The 27448-nt window shown below is 36.8% G+C and overlaps 1 protein-coding gene across 2 annotated transcripts in view; it reads left to right on the forward strand.

Annotated features, from left to right (window-relative positions):
• The window catches only part of slc24a4b (solute carrier family 24 member 4b), a 158899-nt gene that overhangs the window by 114957 nt on the left and 16494 nt on the right, over nucleotides 1–27448 (forward strand). For both annotated transcript variants that reach the window (XM_088648850.1, XM_088648849.1), the window contains exons 4-7: nucleotides 1133–1207; nucleotides 9075–9159; nucleotides 13753–13856; nucleotides 22095–22169. In XM_088648850.1, the coding sequence (XP_088504976.1) occupies nucleotides 1133–1207; nucleotides 9075–9159; nucleotides 13753–13856; nucleotides 22095–22169 (339 nt within the window). The remainder of the gene's footprint in view (nucleotides 1–1132; nucleotides 1208–9074; nucleotides 9160–13752; nucleotides 13857–22094; nucleotides 22170–27448) is intronic.

The raw sequence follows: 27448 nt of genomic DNA on the forward strand, positions 1-27448 counted from the left end.
TGTGCCCTCCGCCACCCGTTTCGTCCCATAACACCTGGGACGCGAACCCGGGTCTCCAGCATAACACAACAGGGAACCAGCTGCATGAGCTAAAGGAGACCTCCCTCGCCCTCAGTCGTCAGCTGAGGGCGATGACGTCACCGTATCCAAACTAGCTCCGCTATACACAGTCTGGTCAATCATCAAGAAAAGGAAGGTGTATAATAAAATCCAGACTTGCCTAGATCAGTCCATGCCTCCAAACTGAGCATCTGGGTCAGGAGGAAACTGGTGAGGGAACGACACCACCAAGGCCAATGAAAACTGAAAGAGCTACAGAGCTCAGTGGGTGAGATGAGAGAAAATGTGTCTCAGTCAACAAAATCCTTGTCTCTCCACAAAGCTGGTGTGTGTGGAAGAATGGAAACCAATTTCATGACCTGCAGAATGTGGCAAAAGGTGGAACTTTTGTTAGAAGTGATGGAAAAATGGATTGAGGGACGTACTGTACAGCAAATACTACAGGAAAATCTGTTTCAATCTGCTAAAAACCTAAAGCAAAGGCAAAAGTGCACCTTTCAGCAGAACAATGATCTAAAGTACAAGGTCAGACTACATAGGAGTGGCTTAAGAATAAGAAAATGAGTGGCACAGTCAAAGTTCTGACTTGAATCTGTGAAAAGACTTGAAGATTTCAAGCTTATGTTCTCGAGTGCTTGATCTGCCTAGAACAATGGGCAACGTTGGTAAAGACCTACCAAAAAAGATTTGATGTTGTAATTGCTGCAAAAGGTGTTTCCACTAAAATTGAGATAATGGGTGCGTTTTCTTTTCTGACATTAACCATAATTTATCTTTCTGTAAGACATCTTCACGTTGAGCATTAAATTAATAAAATATTAATAACGAAATATGTATGCATCATTTTTTTATTTTGCAACATGGGACAAAATAGGAAGACTATATTTTTGCAACACACAATTAGTTGGGGAAATTGTGAGTCTTTCCTCTTTTCAGTACTGTTTCTTACAAATAATTACATGTTTCTGTATGACTTCCACCACGGAGCACCAGATTTAGATAACCATATAAATGACATTGGCTTTTTGTTAAATAATGCTTAAACTCTGTTTCTCTTGTTTCTTTTTTTCAGACCCTGTACATGTTCCTCGCTCTGGCTATTATCTGTGATGATTTTTTTGTTCCTTCTCTGGAAAAAATATGTGAGGTAAGAGGTGCATACAGTTTTTTACTGGGGCATGTGTTCTATGTATGACCCGATTTGTAAAGGTCTTGCATTGAATGCATGTAGTTTTCTACACGGGCAACAAGTTACATTGCTTTTGCAATATTTATTATTTCATCTTGGCGTTTTGAAGGATTTACACTTGTGGTTATAAATACAGAAATATCAGCTTGTAGAAATAATAGGTCCTTATTGTTCAGAGAGGTCAATAGAATGTTCAGTGTCACTTCTGCTCTGATCTCCATTGTGAGTGAATTAAGACAGTCTATGAGACTGTTCTGGTCTAAAGACATATTCTTGAGAACTTTAGTATCATATTCTACATATGTTACACAGGAAATAGCAGAACATGTGGAAACATACATGTTAAAATAATTCAGGTGAGTAGCTGTGTCAGCATGTGTAGGCTGCAAAGGAGCAAGTAATAGGTTTATTCCATGTTAAAAAAAAGAAGAAAGAAAACACAACGTTTCTTTTTTTCAGCATGGAATAAACCTATTACTTGTTCCTTTGCATGTTTAAATAATGTTTTAATTGACTCATAATCTGGCTTTTAAGTATAAACATGTATAATCTAATCAAATTCTTTTGGAGTTTATAAGAGGCTTTCAGGAGAAAGGTATGAATACAGACCTTTGAACTATTATTTCCCAGTCTTTTTTAGTGTTGTCAGTTTGCCATTCTTACTTCTACCTCTTCCTTTTAAATCTGTGTTAAACTCGCATTTAAAATTAACTACTAGTGTCCAAGTTCTGCTTCAGCACTGCTCATCTATCGGCTTCCTTATGTCAACATCAGACTATTAAATTCTGAACTTGGCGTCTCGTGAAAATGCATTTAAAACTGAGAACTGGAGGCGATTTTTTACACAAAGAGTTGGAAGGTTATGAAACAGGCTGCCCATGGTGTTGAAACCAAGTCCCTGGCTTCTATCAAGAAAAAGATGAGATCCTTGTATCAATAACTGAATTCCCTTTCTCAACTGTAACTTTCTTCCTTTACTTTGCTGCTGTTCAGCTGTACACTGTTCAATTCTATATCTAGCCGTTTGTCAGTATCCTTGTTTAATTAACAATGTTGCAAACCCACCCTTCGCTGTATTACTGTACATACTCCAATGCAGCATAAATCATTACTTGTCTCACCCTTGATACCTGTCTGCATTCAGATTTCAAGCAAAGTAAGGCCTGGTCAGTACTGGGATAGGAGACTTCCAAAATACAACAGGTTGCCGTTTTGAACCTGCTGTCGTCAAAATAAGCTATTAAATTGAGTTCTAGTTGACATGAGTGTGTAGTAGGTTCAGACAAAATGGTGATATGTTTCTCATGATCATGTTCTCCTGCCATTTTTTCACCTAACCAATTGTTGAAAGACCAGAAGAGTTTCTCTGTTATGTACCAAACCGCAAAGGAAAGGAATCAACCGGCTGACTGGGTTTTTGAGTTGAGAATGTCGGGTTTTGATGCTGCTTAGTTACCCAGCATTGATCAGAATGAAAATTTTAGTTACACCTTAGGAACAACTTTCTAGGTATTTGTTTGCTTTTTTTGTCTTCCCCCACACTGTAAATAAAGAATACTGCATTACCTGTCAGTCCCCTCTTACACATCTTTTGTCTGAAGCCCACCTATTTAAAAGATCCGGCTATCACAAGGGTTTTTCCTGGCTGTGAAGAATGGAGAGTAAGTTGCAGTCTTGGGAGCAGCGCACTCTAGTGGCCGTAGTTGACAGTGTGAAGCAGAAACAGATAAAAAATGGATGCAGGTGTTCATATGGATGAGAGATCATGATATAGCCCATGCATAAGAGTAGTGGTTAACCCTGGTGTCCTGGATAAATTCCACTGGGTTTATGCAAGGGTGAACTGACCTCCCCCTTAATTCAAAAGGTCAAGTAACTTCTTAACTGTCCATGTGATCTGCTTTGTAGTGGGGTTTCTGGCAGATAATGACTGTACTGTATGTCAGTGGTGGATTAAGTGTGATATATGTCATATCCTTTTGGTTGAAACCATAAATAAATGAAAGCAAATATTATTTTGCTCTGTTCAGCCCCAACAGCATTTTTTTTCTTTTGTGTAAAAAAGATTTTCAGTAGAACCTTTCTTTTTCTGGAAGAAAACAAGTGTGCCTCTTTGTTGATCCCCTCAAAGGTTTGCTTTTTAGGGTTACTGAGGGAATGCATACACCCACCTGCCTTCATCCAAGTGTTGCAATATGTTTTAGATCAGCAGATACTGTAGGCCTTAAAGCATTGCTTTTTCAAGCAGAAGTCATATGATTAAATGATTAAATAGGATATAGTACATCATGCTATTTTTTATCCCTTACATATGCAATAAGTATGGGTCTTGTGTGCCTTATCCTAACTGAACAGCTGTGGTGCATTTTTGTATCCTCTCTATTTGTCTTTACTACAGTTTTATTCCTTCATCCACTGCCTTATTTGACATCTCTTCCTTTTCAGGATTCTAGTGTGCACAACTGTCTTTGCATTTAAAATGGGGTATTAATTTGTTGATGAATTCAAAATAATCCGTGAACAATGTCCGGATGAGCATAATTTGTAACAGAAATGTGAAGAACGTAAACGTGCCCTGTCCTCAGCCATCCATCCATTTTCTTGCCACTTTATCCAATACAGGTTGCAAGGAAGTCAGACCCTATCCCATCAAGCCACTGGCACAAGATGGGATGATCCCTGGAGGGATGCCAGCCTATTGCAGGGCACATTATAGCACAAACATGCACATACTCACACCAGGGACAATTTTCCCAGAAGCTGTTTAACCTACCAGTATGTTTTATGGACTATGGGAGAAAACCAGAGCACCTGGAGGAAACCCACGCCAACACATGGAGACCATACAAATTCCATACTGATACCACCACAGGTCTGGAATTGAACCCAAGCCCTGGCTCTGTGAGGCATGCAATGTCATCATTGCATTTTCTAAGATAATAGTAAATTTTATGGGTTTTTTTAGATTTAAAAATTCTCTGTTGACTGCCTTGGAATTGTTTTTATTCTCTTGTGATATAAAACCGTTGCTCCATTTTTCTTCATCCACCTAGATTTAAGAACATAAGAAAGGTTAGAAATAAGAGGAGGTAATTTGGCCCATCAGGCCCATTTGATCATTAGCAGTTAATTGATCCAACAAGTTTATCATGCCTTTTCTTAAAAGTAGCGAGGGTGTCGGCTTCAGCTACATGTTTGAGTAGGTTACTCCATACACCCACAACCCTTTGCGTAAAGAAGTGCCTCTTATTCTCAGCTTCCACGTAGCCTACATTTGCGTCCTCTGTTTTAGTCTAACCATTAATCCTCTACTAGTTTCTCTCCGCAGTGACTGCTACAGCATCACACCTATCTTCTACCATATAAAGCCTTTTGAGCTGGTTAATACAATGTCTGATTTGCCCCAGTTCCATTTTTCTTCCTTACATGCTGCTAATTGTCATACTGTGTGTATCAATCTCAACCTTTCAGAAATAGCACAGTTATAACAGATTCCCAAAGTTTCAAGTGTGGATGTTTCGGGAGCCCTCCATTCCCATTTTGGTGTATCAAATCCCTAAGGAGTTGCTACTTGCAAATATTTTGGGAATGCGGCTTGCAATTTTCTGCATTCAATTCTGCATTCTTGCCCCCATCTACCATTTGTAGTTCGATTCCTAGCTGCAACCTCTCACTGCTTTATGCTTCCATTGGTCATGCAGCCCATCTTAAGAAATATTCAGACAGTAATAATGCATGGCTGGCTGAACCCAGTATTTCTAATGCTTTCAAACGTATGCCTTCCTGTAGCACCTTCTGGTACATTTTGCCACTCACCTGTATTTTGATGTTGAAGTTCTGACAAAGTACCATTGGTAGGGTGCAGATCATTACTAAGGTGAGAGGTGTGTCCTAATGTGATTCCTTTTCTGTGCTATTTCAGTTCTTTTTAAAAATTTAGTAGCATAATCCAATCAGAAACAAATCCATACTCAGATCATTTTGCAGTTGGTCATATTTATTACATTGTTAATTTTGGTGAATGAACTACAGAGCAGTTTTACTTTCTGACTGGATTTCAATCTGTAATCAAAATGGATTAGAGTTACTCACTTTCAGGGTCACCCAAATAGCATTACTGACTGGCACAAGTGCCACGCTTATTGTTCCAAATTTAGTTCAGTAAACCTGCTGCTTAAATATTCAATCTAATGTCTAGTTTCTGCCCCTGCCTACCTAGGGCTCAGACTAGAGGTATCCATTCTTCACTCCAACCTAATTCCAATCCTGATCCTATAAATAAATTATTATACCCAGTGTATCTCCTGAAACCTCATTATGTTACTTCATTTTTCCACTGTTGGCAATGTGCTGTATAATCACCTTGATTTTTAGTAGCTAGTTTTAGATAATAGGATTGTAATGAAATACATGCGCAACAATTTAAGAACAGTAGCTGTACACACAGTACCCTTGACACATCCCAAAAACACTTAAGATGGATAATTAGTGTTTTGCATACAGAGAATAAATGTTCACTAAGATAATCTGAGCAGTTTCCTGTACATCTTCTGCTTGCCTATGAAAAAGTTCTCTCCAAGGTGGAGAAGTTGCTACTGATAGTAAAAATAGTATCTTGCTCAGCACTTCCATTTAAGTCCTCAAGCAGTCAAGGCTAATTTATTTTCAGACACAGAACAGTGAAATAGGCAGGCAGCCTATAGTTATACAACCAGTGGTACAGTAGTTCTTATTCCACCTTTGACCTCAGGATCAAGGATGCTGAAGAAAGGAGGCAAGATAGGATGCTGCATGTCATGACAGATTTATCATTTTTAATCCTGTTTTCTTTTATTATACTTGGTGCAGTCAAAACCAGAAATATTCACCTTCCTGCATAAGCTCTGATATAGGGGACAAAGGGCCAGAATGGCTTTCATATACTAATTTCAAGGCAAAATAAATAGAATTCTTTTGTGAGAAAGGGGAAACAATTATGCCCTAAATATGCATCTCAAGCATTGAAACCAGTCTTTCAGTTCCTTTCCATGTCCACATGTACTGTAACTGTCAACTCTTCACAAGGCTGTGGATGCCTGTGTAATAGAGGGGTGGTGACTAATCCCCGAACAGATCCAAGGCCATTTGGCTCTCTTTGTTGTCACTGAAGTTTTGAGCTCTAAAAGATTGTCTTGAAAGGAAGACATTTTGCCTGAAAGATGAGAGAACTTTGTCTGACTAATCTTGGTTGTCTCAGTCAATTGAGTGTCAACACTCAAGCAAGCCCATTCATTGTCGGGTTTTGACATTCATCTGTTTATTTTTTATCGACTTGTATAGGTTGTTTTTTTGTAGTCTCTTGTCAGAAAATGCTTTAAGTCTCTGTCATGAATTGTCAGGAGACCTTTCTAACCATTACAACAACTTCCTGGAGTCCTTGATTTACATTGTAATGAGAATAGAATATTAAGATCCCCTGGGAGGAGAGAATCCATGTCGTAATCTACCTTTTACTTTGTCCTAATAACAATGGGGAAAGTATTGAGTAATCTAGGGCTGATGTTGATATCTTTATGAGCTTTGGTACAGGCTTTTCAAACTGGTTTTGACTCAAACCATATAGTAGGTTGTCTTCAGGTTGAGAGTCCTGATTGGCTCAATCAGATAAACAGATCAATCGGATCTCTCGGACTGCAGATTGATCCTTTTTGTCCAGTTATTATCAGTAGTTTGAACCCAGGCCTTGTCAATAACTGACCATATCTGGGATTCTCCAAACATCAGTAGGAAATTAGTAGAGTGCTTCTAAGGTTCAGAGGGTGATAGTCAGCTGCAAATCCTGTGGTCTGCTTTGTGATTGCAGACATTAGTGAAGGAACTGCTGTTTCTCCAATCAGTGCTAACCCACCTGCAGTTCTCTGTGCAGATGACCTCAGCTCTGTCTTGTTTTGTATTCTTGGTAATAGATCTGGCTATATGTATAGATATACTGGACATTCTCACTAGCTTTTCTGAAATCTGACACTTTTTGTGTCATTTTATGAGGTTATAACCTCTGGCTCATGTGACGCCTGATCTTTCCATCAATACACTTTGGTCTTGCCTGCTGTAAAAGAAATTTGACTGTTTTTCACAAAGTTTAGTTGGCTTGGAAATAAATTCTGAAATAGTAGGAAAATTAGTGTCTTTCTTCAGTGATTAAATATTGCAGCTGTTGTTTGTATACAGTAGGTAAATTCTATACTTGGGTGAAATGTTTTCTGGTGCAGTATATAGCCTTTGTGTTAAAAATAATACTATACTTTATATACATGTACTACAGTATATTAACATTTATAAATAAACTGTTATTGACTTTTATTTCTCATTAAATATAACTTGCAAACATGATGGTGGCTTTTTATTCTGCATATTTTCTGTGGACTTCAGAGGAAGAATGTAGTCTTTAATCAGCACCTAATTTGCAAGTTCAGTAGCATGGAATTTCCATAATAAATTGAAATTGCCTCTGGGTACATTTTCTTGTACATTTTGTAACTCCTCAAAAGATCTACTTTTAAGAATTAGTTTCAAAGTTTATTTGTAACATCTAAGCTACTCATTTCTGTTTCTCTGATCAATTTATTTTGCTGATGCTTGTATCCAAAGCAACTTACATTTGCCCCCATTTATACAGGTGAGCAATATGAGTAAATTACCACACTCAGTAGTGCCCCACTTTGGATTGAAACCCACAACACCCTAGTCCTCTATCCAGAGTACTAACCCCTCATCCACACTGCTTCTTGCTTTAAATAAGAAGGGGTTTTGACTAATTTTTCATATTCTCCTGGAACCTCTCTGTAGCCTTTTGCCAAGATTATATCCACTCTGGTTCAGACTTTCTGCTTTGATCAAGTGCATACTATAACTTGAGCAAATTTATAACTTGAGCAAATCCCAAAACAAACACTAAACAGCTTGTGATACCTCTAGCCAAACAGCAGTTTGCCCAGTCTGCAGTAAACTGCTAATGATTACTAGATGGTACTTTTCAATGATCCTTCTCAGAGATTTTAAAATGAATAGTGTATGTTTATTAATCTCTTACAGGCATTTCCTCAAGCTACTGTATAATTGCTTAACCTATGGTAGCATCTTAAATCAAATCGAATTTACACCGTGGCTTAAACAGCTTTTCAGTCTTTCTGATGTTACTTGCTCTCTTGATAGTTTCTTCAATGTAGAAACATTGCTGTCTTTCCTCTGGGTTCTGTCATCTCTGCCACTTGGCAGGTTTCTATGGAAACTTTGCTAGAGGCTAAGGTGCAGCACAATCTATTATACCACACAATATAAAGTTCACATCACAGAACGGATTTCCACGTTCACACTCGGACAACAAATAAATAACTTGCAGTGCACCAGTGTTTGAAGCTTATTTGCACTGATTTAAATAAATGTTATTGATTTGGGTTTGTACATATTAAAACTTCCTCAGAATGCAGGTTGAGCGGTGGTAAACCTGGGCCCTGTATTTACAAACAAAGGTGCACAACGGGCAGAGCCAGTTGTGGGGTTTTGATAAGCTCCAGAGCTCACTCCCTTTCAGGATGGCATGAAAGGTATCAATAACGCCACCGTGCTGTTCATGCATGAAAACTGCATGTTGGCCAGAATGAGTTCTACCCTGTGAGGTATAGGAGTCTTAGCTGTAAATCTAAATAATACACAATTGACTGTTCTGAACTAACTACTACAAAAATCAAAGCTAAAATAACTGCAGACCCTAAATTTACAAAAAAGAAAGTCCTGGGGATTTTTTCAACAGCCAGTATCTCCTTATTTTTGTCTTTTTTCTTTGCAGAAACTTCATCTGAATGAAGATGTAGCTGGGGCTACTTTCATGGCAGCAGGGAGTTCTGCCCCCGAGCTCTTTGCTTCAGTAATAGGTAAAGACAGATACAGTAAATAATTGGTTCACTATTCATCCTGCCTACTCCTGATTGTATATTTGACAAACTTATTTTATATAATCTCATCTCATCTTTCATTGTATATTTGACATTTTACACACTTGAACTTTGTAAAATTGAACTTCTTAGGCTCCATCTTTCATTAGGAATTAGAGCTTTTGTAACATTCCAGGGACTATTGGTATCACTATATTAAAGAGATTATGCTTGTACATTTCTGTTAGTATTTTTGTGATGCTGCTACATCTCCATCTGCAAAAGAAAGGCAGATTCTTTGGTATCCTTACTTTCAGGGCGTGTACAGTATGTGAGGAAATATGCATATTCTGTCGTTGTACACTTTTCTCATCTGATCATTCCAATTGATTATATTATTTTAATAAAATAATTGTTTATTACATAATAAGACTAATTTATTTTAAATGGAAATTCATACCCATTTTTTAAATAGTTTAAGTTCAAATAAATTAAAATAACTTAGAAAGCTTCTGAGTACACATAGTAGACATTCTTTCCAAGAGCTTTATTCTGAGTTTGATTTTTCTTTGAGTATTTGACAGTTCTGGGGTTGTAAAACAGCTCACAAGGCTTTCTCAAATTGGGTACCACCTTGGTTTTTGAATTTCTTTTGACCATTTGCCACATGTTTGATCAAATATATTTGGTGCCTTTTAAGAGTTCTCTCTGCCATTTTACTTACAGTAGCTGGACAGCAGAACTGCCTGAACACAACATTTGTTTTCTTTCTTCCTTGCTCAACTGTTGTGTGTTGGTGTGCTACTTTATGCATGTCTGCAGACGAAGCACTTCTCCTGCAGGTGCAAAGATGCATATTGTAAGTTAAAGTCATCTGTGTCTAACAAGATTGAAAAACTATTCCTGCTGTTGTAGGCTAATATTTAGAGGCCTTTTGCTGATATTCTGGTGTATAAAACCCATGACAGTGTCTGCTGTCAATTTAACCATGCACACCATAAAATATAGTTTATATTGTTTTGACACTTCTGTGACAATCAAGGTTTTCTATCTGAATAAATCGTCAAATCACTTTCAAAAGCTGCTTATCTAGTTCAGGGTCACAATGCCCTGGAGTCCTGGAAAGCACTGAACCCAAGGCGGGATACACCCTGGATAGGATGCCAGTCCATTGTAGGGCACACATCTGAATAATTGAATCTGTTTAATCGCATTTTTGTGTTTAAATCTGTTAGAATATAGCACATTAATATTTAATGAGTTGAATTTACTTAGGCTATATGGACTGTTATTTAAAAAGCTTAATTCTATTATATTAATAAAAGTGAATTCTGTATTCCTCACATTCTGATAGATTAGAGGGGTGTAATTTAAAAGGTACAAGTGGGGATTGGCATGAGTGGGCGGCAAAGAAATGAGTAAAGGTTAATTCCATGCTGAAAAATAGAAAGAAGAAACTGCGTTTCAGATTTTGAGCCTTCTTCAGGCTTGACTGACTCACATCTGAAGAAGGCTGAACAGCATGAATGTTGCATTTCTTCTTTCTGCTTTTTAGCATGGAATTAACTTTTATTGTCTTTGTGAAATTTAAAAGCTGATCGTTACATCATTGGTTTCAATCTAAATGATAACACTTTGTATTTTCCTCATTTTGGCGTGGTCTTTAAAAACAAACTTAGTTGTGCAATTCTGGAATCAATGTACATTTGTAAAAGGTTGACTGTGTAAACTATGAACTACAGTTTTATGAATTTTTGGAGACACCAAGCAATAACTTTGTTTCTGTGAGAAATACTCTGGCAAATGTTTCACTTCATCTTGAGAATACCTAAAACAAAAACCTTAAAAGCCAGAAATATATGCATATTTGCCCTCAGAAAAGATTACATATTTTTTACCTTTACTTCTCATTGAAATATTCAGTGATATAATTTAGTAGGTAATCGTTTTTGCTGTGTATTATAGCCATAGGGGGTGTCCAATCCTGGTCCTGGAGGGCTGCGGGATTTCAGGACCTCTTTAAAGCAGCAGCACCTTAAGCTGTAATTGGGCCAGTTAATTAAATTACTTTCTTACCCAAGTACACCAACAGTGTTTGAGTTACATTATGAGGTAAAAAAATCAAAATAACATGGAGCACCTGACTAAACAGACAAGGCTTTAGTCCCGAAAACTTTAGTCTTTAAAAACTGTAAAAGCATTTGCATTTCTCAGATTAGCAGGGAGTGAGATCCAGAGTTATCCAGAGCAAGGCGGCTGAAAGGGAGCCCCCAGAGATGCTTTTACCTATAAGGAGGTACAAATAAATAGTGTGTCTCAGCAGAGCGTAAAGCCCTGCTTGGTACATAGGAAATAGTAAGAGATGGTAAGTATTGCATGGATTTGGTGCATAGGGCTTTAAAAGTTAAAAGTGCAATTTTTAGATGAACGATCTGGCTAATGGACAGCCTATGAAGACATTTCAGAATTGGGGTGATGTGGTCACAGAGCCTTGAACGCATGAGAAGTCAGGTAGCTGAATTTTAGACCAAGTTTGTTTATGGAGCAGGTAGGGAGACCACTGTAAAGGCTCTTGCAGTAATCCAGCTGACATGATGTCAGGGAAAGACTGCAGGCAATGTTTCTGAGAGACAAAGACAAAGAGACAAAGAGACTTTACAAATGGATTTTATTTGTGCATCAAAACAGATCTCAGTATCAAAATAAGTCCCCCAGATGTCTGTTACTGTACATCTGTTCAGAGCTTGTCTTTCCAACATGCTTTATGTACAGGAGTGGATTCATTTCATTCACCGCTGAATCACCCACTAGGGTGACACTCAGAAGTCCCACTGTGGATAAATTAAAAATTACTTTAACAGGCCCGTTCTGCAAACTCAATGTAGACTTTAGGCAGGACACCAGGTTTTATAAGCTGTAGGGGTATTAACAAGATTGAATTCTCCTACAGACAATACCATAGGATTTTTAAAGATCAAGTAGGCGGGAACTTGGCTTATTTGTAGGATATGAAGTGTCCCCTGTCACCATAGTGGTGAGTTGGTTTAAAAATGTTATTCCCGAGAGAAGAGTACCATCTACTGGTCGACCAACACCATTACAGTAGCAATCTGGTTTTACTTGAAGTCTGTCATCTTGGCACCAACTAGACCCAGGCTTGCTTAGCATCTGATATCTGATGAGAGCAGGCTTCGTTATTCTAGTTTGGCCAAACAATAGAAAATGGGCATTGGGCATTTCAGTTTTTCATAGAAAATTGTTTTGTTTGAAGGAGATATGAAGATCTTTGTTATTACTGATGTTTAGTTTATATAATAGAAACTAGAAATCGTGACCTGGTGTTTGAAACACATGAAGTCAGTTGATCTTATTTTTTTTAAACAGACATCAAAATATACTGAATGTTTGAAAGCATCACTGCTTATGTGACTCGCAAAACCTCAGAGGTAACTTTATATCACCTTTAACATGTAGATGTTTTTGAGTTACTGGATTTTAAGTAAAAAAACACATTCAAAAACTGTTTTTAGATCTCGGTGTCAAATCATTTGGTATACTGTACAGCTTGCAAAATATTTTAGAAAGCAGCCCACATGCAGTCCTAAGTGACTTTAAAACATCAGCTATTAATGTTACTTACAGTACATAAGTCAACCTCCCATGAAGAACAACACAAAAATCTGAAATACTTCAAATAGGTACATTAAGAGCTGGAAACAACATAAAGAATTTGGAAACTGTTAAATTACAGGTGTATCAAATAGAGACTCCACAGCAATGCTTTCTCAGCATGTTTACATTTCTTTGCAATTTGTCCATGGAAGCCCTGTCCAAACATGGTGCAGAACTGCCATAGAGGCCTTACCTAACAAGTAGTCTTTTTCATCTTTGTTTGTCCTTGGTTTCTCAAAAAACGTTTTTGTGCATCTTTTATGCTACAAACTGAGCTGTTCAGATACAAGTAATCCTTTTCATATAAGCTAAGAGCTCTGCCTAGAATTCATATCACAAAACTGTTCAAATGGAATAAGGTACTAATTAAAAGACTTCTTATTAATTATATATGTATGTGGTTATATTAATCAGTTAATTTGGGACTATGAAATCACTTTCAATGAGGATAGTATGTGAAATCACTTTTGATGGGGATAATGTGATTCAGGGAAAATACAGCAAGCTATTTTTTTAAATCATTGACTTCATTGCATTATATTCAGACCGCCTTGAAGTACTTAAAAAACTACTGCTCAGCATTACGAATTTTAGCAGAAATTAATATTTTATGATCTGTATGTATACATTTGTATGAGTTTGTGCAATCTACGCCAACACATACTGAATATTATACTGTACATTCTCTACTGCAATATATTATTCTTGCATACATACACAAAATCTTTTCTCTCCAGTGAGCAATGATTTAAATGAACAAAGGTGCTCTTCATACTTACTGAAGGGAACAGTGTTTTCTGCAGGCAGTGCTGAATAATTAATGTCTGCTAATATTTTGAAAATGTCAGTCTTCATTGCATATCATAAGTCCTGCCAGTTGTGGGCTGGATAAGGTAATTCATTTTGTCTCCGATTCTCCAGGTGTCTTCATCACCCATGGGGATGTGGGCGTTGGAACTATTGTTGGCTCAGCAGTATTCAACATCTTGTGCATAATTGGTGTCTGTGGAATCTTTGCAGGGCAGGTATGTAACTTTTCTTTTTGCTCGCTTTTCATTTTTATTTTTGCCCTCCGGAGTGATGCTATTATGGTTTCTTTTTCAGGAAGCTTTATTCTCTTAGCAGCATATACTGTACCGTGCTTCTTGAAAATATTTACTATTTACATTTAACTCCTTCCTGTACACTGTCACTTCCAGAAGATAAGCATCCTGCCACAACTGATAAAACATAATGGTGACACACTGACAAGATATTGTGCGTGGTTGCCCCATGACACTCAAGAAAAGCATGCTTGTAAGACCTCAACTAAAATAAGAAAGAGAAATCTTATTAAACTTGTATCTCTGATAGTGGCATTACAGTTCAAGTACCACCAAGTCCTTGTTCTCATGTACCGAGAGGCAATAAAGACTCAAATGGGTTTTGCAACCTGTGTACTTTGTTGGATTATTAACCTATCTCAGAATGAGTACTGTATATAGTGTAGCTTATACAGTACGTAGTGTATTAGTATAGCATATTAGGAAGTGGAAATGGAGGAAATTATACTTGTTACAATGAGCTTCTTGTCAAAGGTTAAAGAAGGTAAAAAATTAAAACAAATGAGAGGCTACTCAGGTCAGAAGTAAATATGTTCATGAGCTTCTGTACTTGTGTAGGTCAGAATGGTGTTCAGTGCAGGCAGAGAGTACCTACTGTACAAAGGGTCAAGAAGACTCCAGTACAAGGGTTTGTTGTTACTGTAGTTTTGCACTGCTAGTTATGAGAAAAAGTTACACATGGGACCACAAATTATGCCTTTTATCTAATTGAAAAAAAATCTTTAATGTTATTTACCCATAGCAAAACAAAAGCTGTTTTTTTTATTTTTTCTGTAATCACAGCTTGAGAAAAAGACAGATGAACGGCAAGGACAGTGCTTGAAGTGTTCTATTATTATGAAACAACTCTGTTTTTAAAATGCATTAAAAATTTATAATACTGTATATTGTAGTATGTCAATAAAACTGATTATAATTTTTCAAACCTCCTTGCATGAGAATATAGATGTTAATTTGGGCCTGTGATTAAAAAATTATCTAGAAACTATATATATGATTTGGAGAAGCTCAGTGTTATCTTAAGTGGGTTTAATAACGCTTAAGGTAAACGCTTAAGGTAGCCATGTTCTTTCTCTCTGCTTATGCTCTACGCCTTCGTAGATTTTATTCTCATTACTAAACAAACACAAGAACTCATCAATAAATCCTGTAATATTACCCACTCAGAAGATGAATAACCAGAAGAGACACAAAACAGGACAAATGGCACAGAGCACAAGCAAGAGTCTTTGGCATTATAAGAGTGAAGTGATTAAACTAGCAATGAGCTGCAGGATACACACCAGGAAGAGTGGAACATCCATCACTGGATAAAGGAAATAATACAATTAGGGCCCAAACGCTTAAAGAAGTGACCAAACCTCTTTTTTTTTGGTCCTTTTAAAATCTTCATCAATTTGCAAAAAAAAATGATGTATTAGTAAGGACAGTTTTTGGCTCTTAAGAAGTTGAATATTCTTATTACCAGCCTTTAACCTTGTTTCTGAATTTCACACCTGCACTCATTCAGATAGGAGGACCATATGCAATTTAAAATATGCAGAACATGGTGTCACTTTTATTGTGGGAGTGTTTGATACAATGTCATTCACAGTCTATAGCTAAGTTTGAGTTCTGTAGACATAGGAAAGTAATGAGACAAAAGGTTTATCTAATTTAAGCAGTCAGTGGGAAGTATTTTAGGTTCTTCTGTTTACTAAAAGTAGGAATTGATTTTGATAATATTCTGTGGCTCACCCGGGAATGGGGTGTCATAACGAGAATCCTTTTTTATAGTTGGATTTGCAAACAAATGCATTCACAGTGATAAAGAAGTAAATGCTCTTTTATTTATTGCTACTAACTGCAAAGCAAAACACAAAACAAAATTCTTACTATACTCCCTAAAATGTCCTCTTTTGACATTTTGTTTGTTAGGCAATTAAGTTAAAAAAATGCTCACAAATACCCTCATTCTCCAAATGTTTCATGGGCTCATCATTCAGTTGTTTCTCCCTGTGCTGCACCACATAACAGAGGCTATGGTCTCTTCCTTAAGAACAGAGGCTTAGGGCCAGCTTGAAGCCTCTTCTGTCTGTTTTTTTATGTCGCCCAACCAGTTGCCTTCTACCAATTGGTCAGATAACTGAGTATTATCTGTTTCAGACAAAATCTCAATTTTGACTCCACCTACTGTACAACCCTTTTCATTATTTAAACTTGAACTACTCCTGTCACGGTGATTGTATTCTTTGTTGAAACCAGTTGAAATATTATTCTCAAAGAAGTTTGCCCATTGTAAAATAAGATGCCATTATATTATGTTTTGTTTCACAAGATAACCCCTCTACTGAAAATTCATTCTTCCTCCTAATTCAGGGCATTATTCACCATTACAGTGCACTTGTGCAGTAGGAGTTTTGTTTTTCACTAAGAAGTTGTTCACCATTGTAAAGGTAACTGAAAAATTGCTCTGAAGTTCAAAGTTCAAAGTCCATCAAATGCTGAATACAGTGAGATAAAATAGGATTGTTCAGCAAGAACATAGGAAAATGTTAATTATATCAATTAATCTCTACAAACTGGCTTGATCAGTTATTCCATATCTTAAAAATTCCCTTTTTAAAAGTACAGAAACTGTTTTTGACAAGTTTCCATGTATAGTTTCAAATTCTGCTTCATAAACTAATTTTAACATAATGGCTGAGGTCAGCTCTCTTTCCTTTTTTTCAAGCTTAGAAGCACCTGTTAATTATTATATACAGTTGTATGCAAAAGTTGGTCAAATTGCATCTTTCACAGAATCTCTAAGTGAAAAGAAGTTAACACAACCACTGTTAACACAAACACTGCAGGGTACAAAATATTTTACTGTTTCAATTTTATTTTTTCAGTTTGTTAAATTCAACAAATAAATAGTAATTGTGTATTAAAATATACAGGAATATGTCATGTTTAACTTTGTACCCTGCAAAATTGTAAACCTGCAGCATTAACTTCTTTTTACTTAGAGATGCAATGAAATGTGTAATTTGACCAGGGTTACCCAAACTTTTGCATATTAGTGGACACACCCAAACCAGAATAACAATTAATTTTCTTTATATCAAAGACTTATGTACTTCAAGGGAATAATAATAATAATAATAATAATAATAATAATAATAATAATAATAATAATAATAATAATAATTGCTTACACTTATATAGTGCTTTTCTGGACACTCCACTCAAAGCGCTTTACAGGTAATGGGGACTCCCCTCCACCACCAATGTGCAGCATCCTGAGAAACATTAGACAGGCTCCTCCAATCTGCTCCACTATCATGTCTGCAAGCTCCATTGCATCTGACAAGAGGGTCAGTTGAGGAATGTGAGCACTGTGACTGACCCATCTCAAACCTACCCTTGTTTGTCACCACTTGAGGAGTCTCATTGGCTAATGACATAACTCGGGTGCAAATTCATGGCCTGTTCTCAGAGGGAGCCTTTACTCATTGAGTGTCCTTGATTATATTTCCTCAAAGATACTTTAGTGATTACCTTTTTTAAGATTTTTTTATGGGAACTAGTAAGATTGAATGCCTTGCAGTTCTGGAGCATGTGAGGGTATTGGCTGTGTATGTATGAAAAAAACCTTTCAGTTGTATTCATGATAGATTTTAAAAAGTGCTTGCATACCACTTTCTAAACTGGAATTGAAGGGCCTGTTTTTGGTGTTCTAGAAGTGAAACATACCAACCTTGTAATCTTTAAGTAAGCTGTATTAATCACATGCAATTTTTTCCCTGTAAATGCCTCTACAGAATTTCAAAATAAACTTTCCATATACAAGTAACAAGCTGTAAATTAGGTCTAAATACATAACTTGGGTGAAATATAATGTATGCTGTATACTAATAATGTCCATGCAACTAGACTAGTTTTTAATGCATAAACTAAATACTCCAGTTCTGTGTCAGTGGTTGCAGTAAAAGAAAATTATGCATTCTGTTATGTGATCAATTTGTTTAACCTGCACAGTACTGGCAAAAAAACAGACCAGAAAATGCCTTTATTAGATGCATTGTCTACAGCAACAATAAAAATCACCAGCACAGGGCAATGCCAACATTTTGTCAAAAGGCAAGGGACCTGACACCTCCTGCCATCCATCCTATCCATACAAGAATACAAAGAATACAGAGCTGCTGTGGTGAGAAGAGGAGAAGTGATTCAATTCAAAGTCTTCATGTAGACTGTTGCGAAGATACATTTGCCAACCTTAATAATACACTTGCTTTTCTTTAGCCCTTCTAGCTCATAAAACGCTTTACTGCTCTTTGTAGGCAGTGCATGAAATATACAATTATGAATTTTGAAAAATGGGATTTAAAAAACCTTTTTCCAAAATTTTCCAATTTTTTTAATGATTTCTTATTCTAGATTTGTGCGTATGATTACCACATAATTATTACAGTATGTTTACAGTTTTTTAATATGCTAATATTATTTTAGTATAATTTAGTCAAATAAAATATGGAAAATGATTAAAAGATCTGACTGGGAGCTAATTTGTTCACTAAGCAACAATATGACCAACCAATGATTCAGCTCTTTGTCTTCCTGGGGCAAAAGAGAGCTAAAACATTAAGAACCACATTTCTACTATTTTAGCACCATCTCATGTTTTTATCATACAGTTCGATATGACAGAAAAAAGAATGAGTAAGTTAGATTAACCTTTTGCTCAATGATGTCTTCCAATGTGTGTCCATTGTGTAAGAGTAGGACTGTAACTCTGACAGTGCAGAAGAGCTAATATTATTTATAAAAGTCATATTCGTTGGAAAACAAAACTAATTCTAAGGGCTGTTTCCAATTTCCAAAGCACAGGATCACAAACTAAAAAAAGCAAATTCTCTCAGAAATTCAAAGGGATCTATTCTAGAAGACAAGCTGGTAAAGGCAGAAGTCTTCTATGATTATTTTACACAAATGTTCATGAAGGAGTTGATAAATGACACTGAGACAGTTCCACTCAGTTCAGTAAATCAGAGGATGAGATTGTAATTGGACTAAGGAGAGCTTCAAACAGACAGATTTCTTGCACCTGATTGTATTTATCCACATATACTCACAAATAAAGTATGTTACTCATCACAGATTAGAATGTCAAATGACACTTAGGGCAGGGAATGTGACCACTGATTAGAAAATTGCAAATACAATCCTGATTCCTAAAATGGGGACAAAACAGAGCCAGAAATATTACAGTCGAATCAGATTTAGTTAAGATGTCAAAAGTTTTGAAAAAATTATAAGAATCAAATATAAAGCACATCAAATTAAATGGCATACTAGAAGGAATTCAGCACCAATTCAAGGAAATAACTTAATAGCATGTAACAATATATTTGGACTTTTTCTAAAGTATCACATGAATGTCTAGTCAACAAGCTCTTATATAGGAGCATTCAAGACCTAAACAAGAAACCAAGGATTGTGGGTGTCGAGAATAAACTCCCTAGTCATGTACAGTAGTTGAATCTGCCTGTGGGATCCTTTAAGAAAGGATGAGATGGAATTGATCATTATGCTAGTAAAAGATTAAGATCGGATTTGTACCCTTTCTTAGTCTATGCTCTCATTTTTTCAGGTTTCCATTCATATATACTTTATATAAGACAGGACTGTTTAGTAGGGATCTGTTAAACCACACAGAGGACAGCTTGAAAGAGCTAGTGTGAGAAAGAGCATTATCATATTGAAGGATGAAGTGATTCAACAGTGCTGCTACTCTGACCATAGGAGTACAGCATGCATCACAAAATGGTCAGCTTAACTCTTGAGCAGTGAGATTTCCATCTGCAGCAGAATTATGTTCAAAAGCAGACCACCTGTTCTGACTCATGCCTATAAAAGATCTTTATTTATCTTTCTAAGGCTCTTGAAGAAAGTATGATATTTGTGAGCCACTACACATTTTTGTAGGGCTTGCATTTTAGTACTTATCTTCAACTATATTCATTCCACAAGTCACACCACATTCCTGTTTTTACATGATGAGCCAAATGGTTGTTTGTTGTCACAGCTATGTATAAGTAGCACTTATAAATGGCTGTACTTCAGAGTGCAGAAGAGAACATTGGTTTCTCTATACTTGGTTCTCCAGGGGCCAAATAAACTAACTTCAAAACTATGCTGGACTGAGCTGTGACTTCTTGCATACCTATACAGTATAATATATGTCTCTGTTGATATGTACATTAAAATGCAGTCCTTCAGCCACATGATTTATGGGACCCAGCATTTCCTTTATTGCTGCTCCTGATGTACTGAATACATTCTTTCATGATGCCTATTTGTATTAGCAGCAATATATGTTAAAATAAAATAGGGCTGTATGCTACCAAGACAATTTTTAGCACATTATGTTAAACCATGTTTGTGGCCAAAAGATATTCCTTATCTTGTCTCCGGGATATGTCATGTACAGTGCCTTGCAAAAATATTCACCCCCTTCCGATGATGTCCCATTTTGTTGATTTGCAAATTATGTATGCATATTTTTATATTGAATATTTTTAATCAAGAGCGTGGTATTGTGATGCAGTGGTTAGAATTTCTGATTTCTTCCTCACAGCCCTGAGGTCCTGGGTTTAATTCCTGGGGTGGTTCTTGCTTAGAGTTTGTACTCTATGTTGTCCCCTTCATATGTTGGTTTCATCCTAGTGTTCCACTTTCCTCCCACAGTCCAAAGGCATGCTTGTAGGTTAACTGGCTTCTGTAAAAACTTGGCAGTGGTGCGAGTGTGTGGGTGTTTGTGTCTGTGTGTGCCCTGTAATGGATGTGATGGCCCAGAACCGTTTCCTCACTTCCTGGGCCATTGTGACCCTGAATTTAATTGGATAGTGAAAGTCATGTGACTTTTAATCAAAATGTGACTGCTCAGACTGAAAACTTTAATTGGTAAAAGAAGATTCATGTCCACAAAAACTGAAAGGAAATATCACAAACACAAGAATGGCCAAGAGAAAGTCAGAAAAGCATATTGCAATTTAGAATAAAATGTAGTTTTTCAGTGTTCTAGTTGTAAAAGAACAGCACAGGATGAAGTAAAGTATCTCTGAGGTAATCAAGGGAAAGTTCTAGACAATAAAGTGAAGTAGCCAATGGATTAAATTATTATTTTGCTCAGATGTTGACCACAGAATAAATTATCAACATGCCTTATGCTGTAAAAAGAGTAAAAATTCTCATTTAAATACTATTAACACAGAAGAAACAGAAATGTTATTGGTACAAGAAGTACTTAAAGTCTTCAAAAGTTCAGGGCTTTGAATGTGTTGTATTCTAACTGTTGTATTTAGGAAAAGGAGATGTTATTCATAGACTGCTACAGTAACTCCAGACAGGGCTATTTCCTATCAATTGGATGTATGCGTATTTAGCACACAGGCTGAATTTCACACAGGGTTCATGACAGCTTCTCTACAATACTTACTTTTTTGCATATTTGTTAAAACAACTAACGTAATTTCAGATTTCCAAAAAAAACAAAACACCATGCCAGTTCCTGATTTATCTAGGTAGAAATAAATCCTTAAAAACCCAGAAGACAAATGGGACATTCAAAACAACTCTGAAAAAACGTTACAACGTTATTCATGCAGCATACATTAAGGAAGTCCTAGGTAACCCTAAATAGCAGAAATCAATTCCAAACTGCAAATATGTGTGTTTCATTCAAGGTGGCTTTGGTCAAGCATGCTTCTAACACAGAGCATACAGTACATAATATTGTGTTTGAATGTGTACACATCATGCAGCAAGAGCAACGTAATGAATTGTCAAGTGGGAACTGTCACTTCATTTTTCAAAATTTAAAAGGAAAGATTAAATTCACATAGATGTAAAAAGAACACTTACTGTATGTATTACACACTTTGCACATAATAAATCAGGCCCCAATTTTTATTTGTGAAGTTAGAATCTAACTTTAAGATTGCTACACAGAGTAATATTAGGCCACTGCAGAGAGCACTGAATAAGGGACTGATGGGAGAAACTAAGAAGCATTACATTGTAAATGTAAACAGTAAACAGAAAAGTATCATCATCTTATTATGAACAACAAAGGCCATGGTTTGTCTCTGTCCCATTGTCTCATTAAGTCTACATCTATAATATCTCTTCCAGGTCGTGATTCTCACCTGGTGGCCTGTGTTTCGAGATTCCATCTACTACACCTTATCAGTGGTGGCTCTCATTCTGGTAAGTTTTGTGACGACTCTTACCATGGAAAAGGAATTAATATTTTTTGCAGTGCATTTCAAGCTGGAAGGACCCTAATTTCAAAAGATGTACAGTTATTAAAACTGGAAAATAGAAGAAATGTATTTTTTGGAAAACGTTTTATGGAAACAAAGATTGGGAGTCTTTAAATGTTGCTCTACTGCAGAACGTTCATAACTGTAGCAAACATATGACACTTTGTAATAAGGAAAATCAGCAAAGCAGCATTGAATGAAGGAAGCTATCAGGGTATAGTGTAATAGATTAATAAATCTTTGAGTTGGCATGGAGCCAGATTATGTAAGTGCTTCAAAATCAATTATACATTTTAAAGGGAGCTGATGCAAGAAGTTGTATTCTGAACATTATGAAGCCTGATGATAGTACACTTAAAACAGCCAGAAAGCAGTGAATTAAAGTAATACAATGTGGAGAAAAAGGCATGAACCAGTTTCTCAGTATCTGACTGGTTGTAAATTGCTTGATAAAAGAACCCTGCACCACTTCTGACTTCACTTTCAAAAATAATACTAGGATAGAAAAACACTGAAAGGAATCCCTTGTTTAGCTGATCTCATCTCCAAACCAGCATTGATCAGGCTTAAGTGTTTTATGTAATGCAATTTGTACAGGCGCACAAATAACATTCCCTCTGCCTTATTGCTGTTTAACTGTGAAAATGTTTGCCGTATTCATATTTGAATGTTGGATAGACACTCATTCTAAGAGTGGAGATTCCCAGATTTGTACAAGTCTTTAAGCAAATCTGAGTCTCATGAATGTAACAGTGGAAGAGCACATTTAGATGATGATTAAGAAGGCCCAAAACTGAACCTTTTGGGACTCCAAAAGTAACCAAAGAGGTCTGAGGCTGTACATCCTGTTGTCACGAATAGTTTTTGATCAGAAGGATGGGAACCAAATGAACAAAGAGCAACTCTAGAGATACTAGCATAAGTCTGTAATTGATTTAAGAGATTTCTGTGGTTCACAGTGACATAGGTGTCACTAAGGTCCAACAAAGTCTAAGGGGATCTAAGGGGATTAGTCACTTTCACCAGAGATGTTTCAATACTATATCAGCAATTTAAAGTTGAGGTAAGTGTTTGATGATCTTATTTCTTATTTCATGATCTCGCAAGTTGAGATGTTTCATGCATGTTTGAACTTTTACCAGAAAGATTCAAAATAGGCCCATAATTAGGCAGCATTGCAAGGTGTTGTTTCAGCATTTCAGGAACTATTACAGATGTTTGAGTGATGGTGGCACAATACCAGATCTCAGTGGTTCATTAAATACGATTGTAACTAATGGTCACAACAGAAAAATAGGAACAAGTTCAAGGCAAGCGGCTGCACAGAGCATTTTATTTACCTTAGTTTGTCAACGTGGATTAAGTCTTTCTATCAAGAGTACGACATCCCAGTAATATCTGGTACTGAATTCAGACAGCTTAACCAGGTCAGTAGATGATTTCTGATACTGTCTTCGTTGATCTAAAAGAATACAAGAACACATTACTCTTTCAAGGTAAATACAGTAGAGTCCCGATTATCCGACCTTAATGGCACCGATAGTACTGTATGTCGGATAATTAAAAATGTTGGATAATGTGGAAACTGTATGAATAATATAAGTATGAAATCTGGTTTATTAATTTACTGTAAATCAGAGCTTTCTCTTGAAGTATTGGACCTGTGTTAGTCATGGCCTTATCCCTTTGCTGCATGAACCACAAGAGCAAAGCTTCACTGACCTTTTCATATTCACATTTCTTCATCGTTTTTCTGTCCCTCGTGACTTTCAATTGAGGCCCGATCAGAAGACCACTTTTCTATCTAATTTCTTTTTCTCTTTCAGTCACCAACTGTAGCTCATCCCACACCGAATTCAGATGCAATTTTTTGCATGGACTCACATTTGTCTAGTATTTTTAATGCTTCAAGCCTTTGTTCCATTGAAAGAACTACTTTCTTTCTCTTCGCACTTGTCATGTTTCTCAAATAATAAAATTATATACAGTATACAAGCGCAAACGAACAAGCAAACCTACGTCAATGGCAGTATTTGATGCATTGAGAGACAAAGCAGCATAGGATAGACAAAATATTATGCATATGCATGCATACAGTACAGTACATAGCATATATGTATATAGCATGTTGATTGCTATGTCAGATATAACAGAATGTCAGATAATCGAGACTGTACTGTAGTACCTTTCAAATTTGACTATAATATAGGATTGATGATAGAAGTTATCCTGGATTACAAAGACCAAGAAGGTTTGAGGAAAACAATAATCATTCAGATGTTAGAGGTCATCCTGTTTTGGAGCTGCTTCCAGGTCAGTGGATGGATGTGCTCTAACTTGAACTTGCACAATTTGCACAATTTTCTATAATGAGTGTCAGAAGAAATATATAACTTATAATTACAATAAACATCTAAAGTTGAAATCTTGTACCGTACATCTGCACTTACATTTTATTAAGTAGATCTTTTCATGTAAATTCATAATGCTGATTATCTTTTGCAATAAACGGGGGTTTACTGTGAATGTCAAAGCCTAGGAGTAGATGTGTCCATCGCTGAAAGCAGTACAAGCTGCACATCTGTGATACATGCTTTTCACCAGAGTACAGATGCTGTCTTGTGAAATTCTGTAGGAACTTCACACTCCTGCTAATACTGTTCTGCTTAGATCTCCCCATCCACTGGTTTGTTGTACATAACAATTAGCATATCATTCTGCATGTCTGGCATCCATCAGGATGGTCCACATAAAACCTTGATTCCTGCCTGACTAGGACCTGGCTCATTGTCTAGTGTTCAAAATACTGATTCCACAAAGGCACTGTTTTCTTGATAAGTAAGGTTTATGGGTACTTCTTCCCTTTTTCTTGATTTTTAACTCAACACCTGGACCCAATCAGCTCTCTCATTAATGAGGTGATTTATTGCTTATGCAACGGTCACAATCACTTGAATGTGTCATTGTGAGTCATGAATGAAACAAAATAATGGAAAAAACATTACATTTAGAGAGGTAGGCTTCCACTGACTGAGCTCTTGACACAGAATCAAGAGTAGTCCTGGAGATCAGATGGATCCCCAGGAAAGCCATTGTTTGAGTGGGGAACGATGGTGCTTTTCTCAAAATGCTTTAGATTTGAACTCTATCTTAACATCTCTAAAGCTGTACCTCTGTACTTATTATCAGAACTCTCCACAAATCAGTTAATAGGTTAGTAAATTTACAACTCAGATCCCTCTTATTCTCAGTGATACCACAACCACATGCACACATTTAGAGAAATTGTAAGGAGGGAAATAGAGGCCAAATGGCAGCACATGTACTGTATCTGTAATGAGAGAGGCATGATCACTTCAATTTACAGGATGTGTTGGAGGTGTTTGGAGGTGAACCAGTCATCCAGCCAGATTAAGCCGATAACATGCCTCATCCTTTTAGAGAATGTGTTCTACCCCCTCTTCGGTCTAGGATGGGCTGGAAACCATTTCTCTTGGGCAGTGGTAGGAGATGTTACCTGTGGGGTGGCTTCAGTAAGTCTGTAAAATGCTGTCTGACTCTCAGGCCTTCTGAGAGCTCTCTGGATGGCGGACAGCAGCTTGTCCAGAAAGGAGTATCACTGCAGTAAGGACTGATATAGGTCTGTAAAGTGCATGTTAACAAAGTGTAACTCCTGCAGAATAAGAAAAAAATAATAACAACAAAATATTTTATTTCTGACCAATTTTCAAGAAACATGAAAACAGTTTACAGCTGGAATGTGTTATACAAAACAAACCTGACAAAATAAAACAACATGTATTCAAAGAAAACTAAACTATAAATCCAGTTGTCACCAGTCTCCAACTGGTAGTGATCTCAAGTCAGCAGGGAGACATCAGTGATAAGATAAAGCACGTCTATGCTCCTTGAGTTGTCTCCAAAATTCCAAGCACTGTGGATGGAAAATGGCAAAAGACAAAACCTAACAAATACAATATTTTTTACAAAAATCTATGGTACAAAGCAACAATATAGAAGATGGACAATACTGTACTGTTAGTCTCTGTAGAGGGGCTGAAGACCTGTACAGGCAGATGATGTTTACTAAACTTCATCACTCAAAGACCTGTCTTTACTTAGTGAGGGGTGATGGATGTCACTGTGAAATATTCTGTGATTTATTAATGCTGTTTTCCCTGTGTATATTTAGATATACCTATATTTAGATACTGCTTTTACGGGGACTGTTAGGTCTTGATGACAGAGCTCTACCTTTGCGAGGAGTGAACGTCTTATACTGTACATGCTGTTGATAAAAGCTGCAACAGAGGTCAAACGTGGATAGCTTTTGTTTCAGTAATTCCATAATAAAGAACATTTTTGGGAGGCAGGCATGTTAAGTGCCTTAATAATAATGTTGTGTTAGCATGTTGCTGAACCAAATACGTCCACTGACAAATGATGCTAAAATGATTTCAATTTGGCATGTTGTTTCTTTAATTTTGAATCAGCCAAAACAGTATGCCATGAAAAGGTCGGATTCCTTGGGGATTTTCTTTAAATCTAATAGCAGTAGACTGAGCTATATCTTACCACTTAAATGTCTTTTTAAACACTTACTGCATTTGTTTTGTAATGCCTTAGGAATAGGCAAGACTATGAGAAAGCCCTTTTGCTGATTGTGTTAACTCTGGCATTCCATGCTCTGATGAGTGTAGATAACAGCAGTAAGCAAGTTTGTTCAGGTTTATTATATAATAAAGTGTCAGAGCCTGAAGAAGCCCAAACTGTCTCACAGTTTATGTGTGCTATCTTTGAGCTTAACTGTTGGGAGACTCAGCTGAATGGTTTCTCTGTAGACCTGCGAGACTTCCCCCAACTTCTGGGGTAATCGCAACTATTCTAGCTTTCTTCCAGATCTTCCAGATCTCCTAAGAGAGCCCTTCTTGGGATATTTCTGTATTATTATTCATTACCATCCTATATTCCCTGGGTGTCAGCACCGAAGAAGGCAGCAAACAGTGTCACATAACAAAGAGGGCTGCCAGGCATGTTGGAGCTCTCTGTGACAGCAGCTGTGACAGCTTGCCATTCGACATACCACTGGTGAATTCAATCCGCTGCCAGCTGCTGTAATAAAAAATAACTGAAATGACATCTCATCATTATGTAGATTGTGGTTAGGCAAAGATCATACAGTGTGTTGAGCTGATTATAGAGTATGCTCCCTGTGGGGGAAAA

The sequence above is a fragment of the Lepisosteus platostomus genome, chromosome 10 (assembly GCF_059453375.1).
Source record: "Lepisosteus platostomus isolate fLepPlt1 chromosome 10, fLepPlt1.hap1, whole genome shotgun sequence".
Taxonomy (NCBI): Eukaryota; Metazoa; Chordata; class Actinopteri; order Semionotiformes; family Lepisosteidae; genus Lepisosteus; species Lepisosteus platostomus.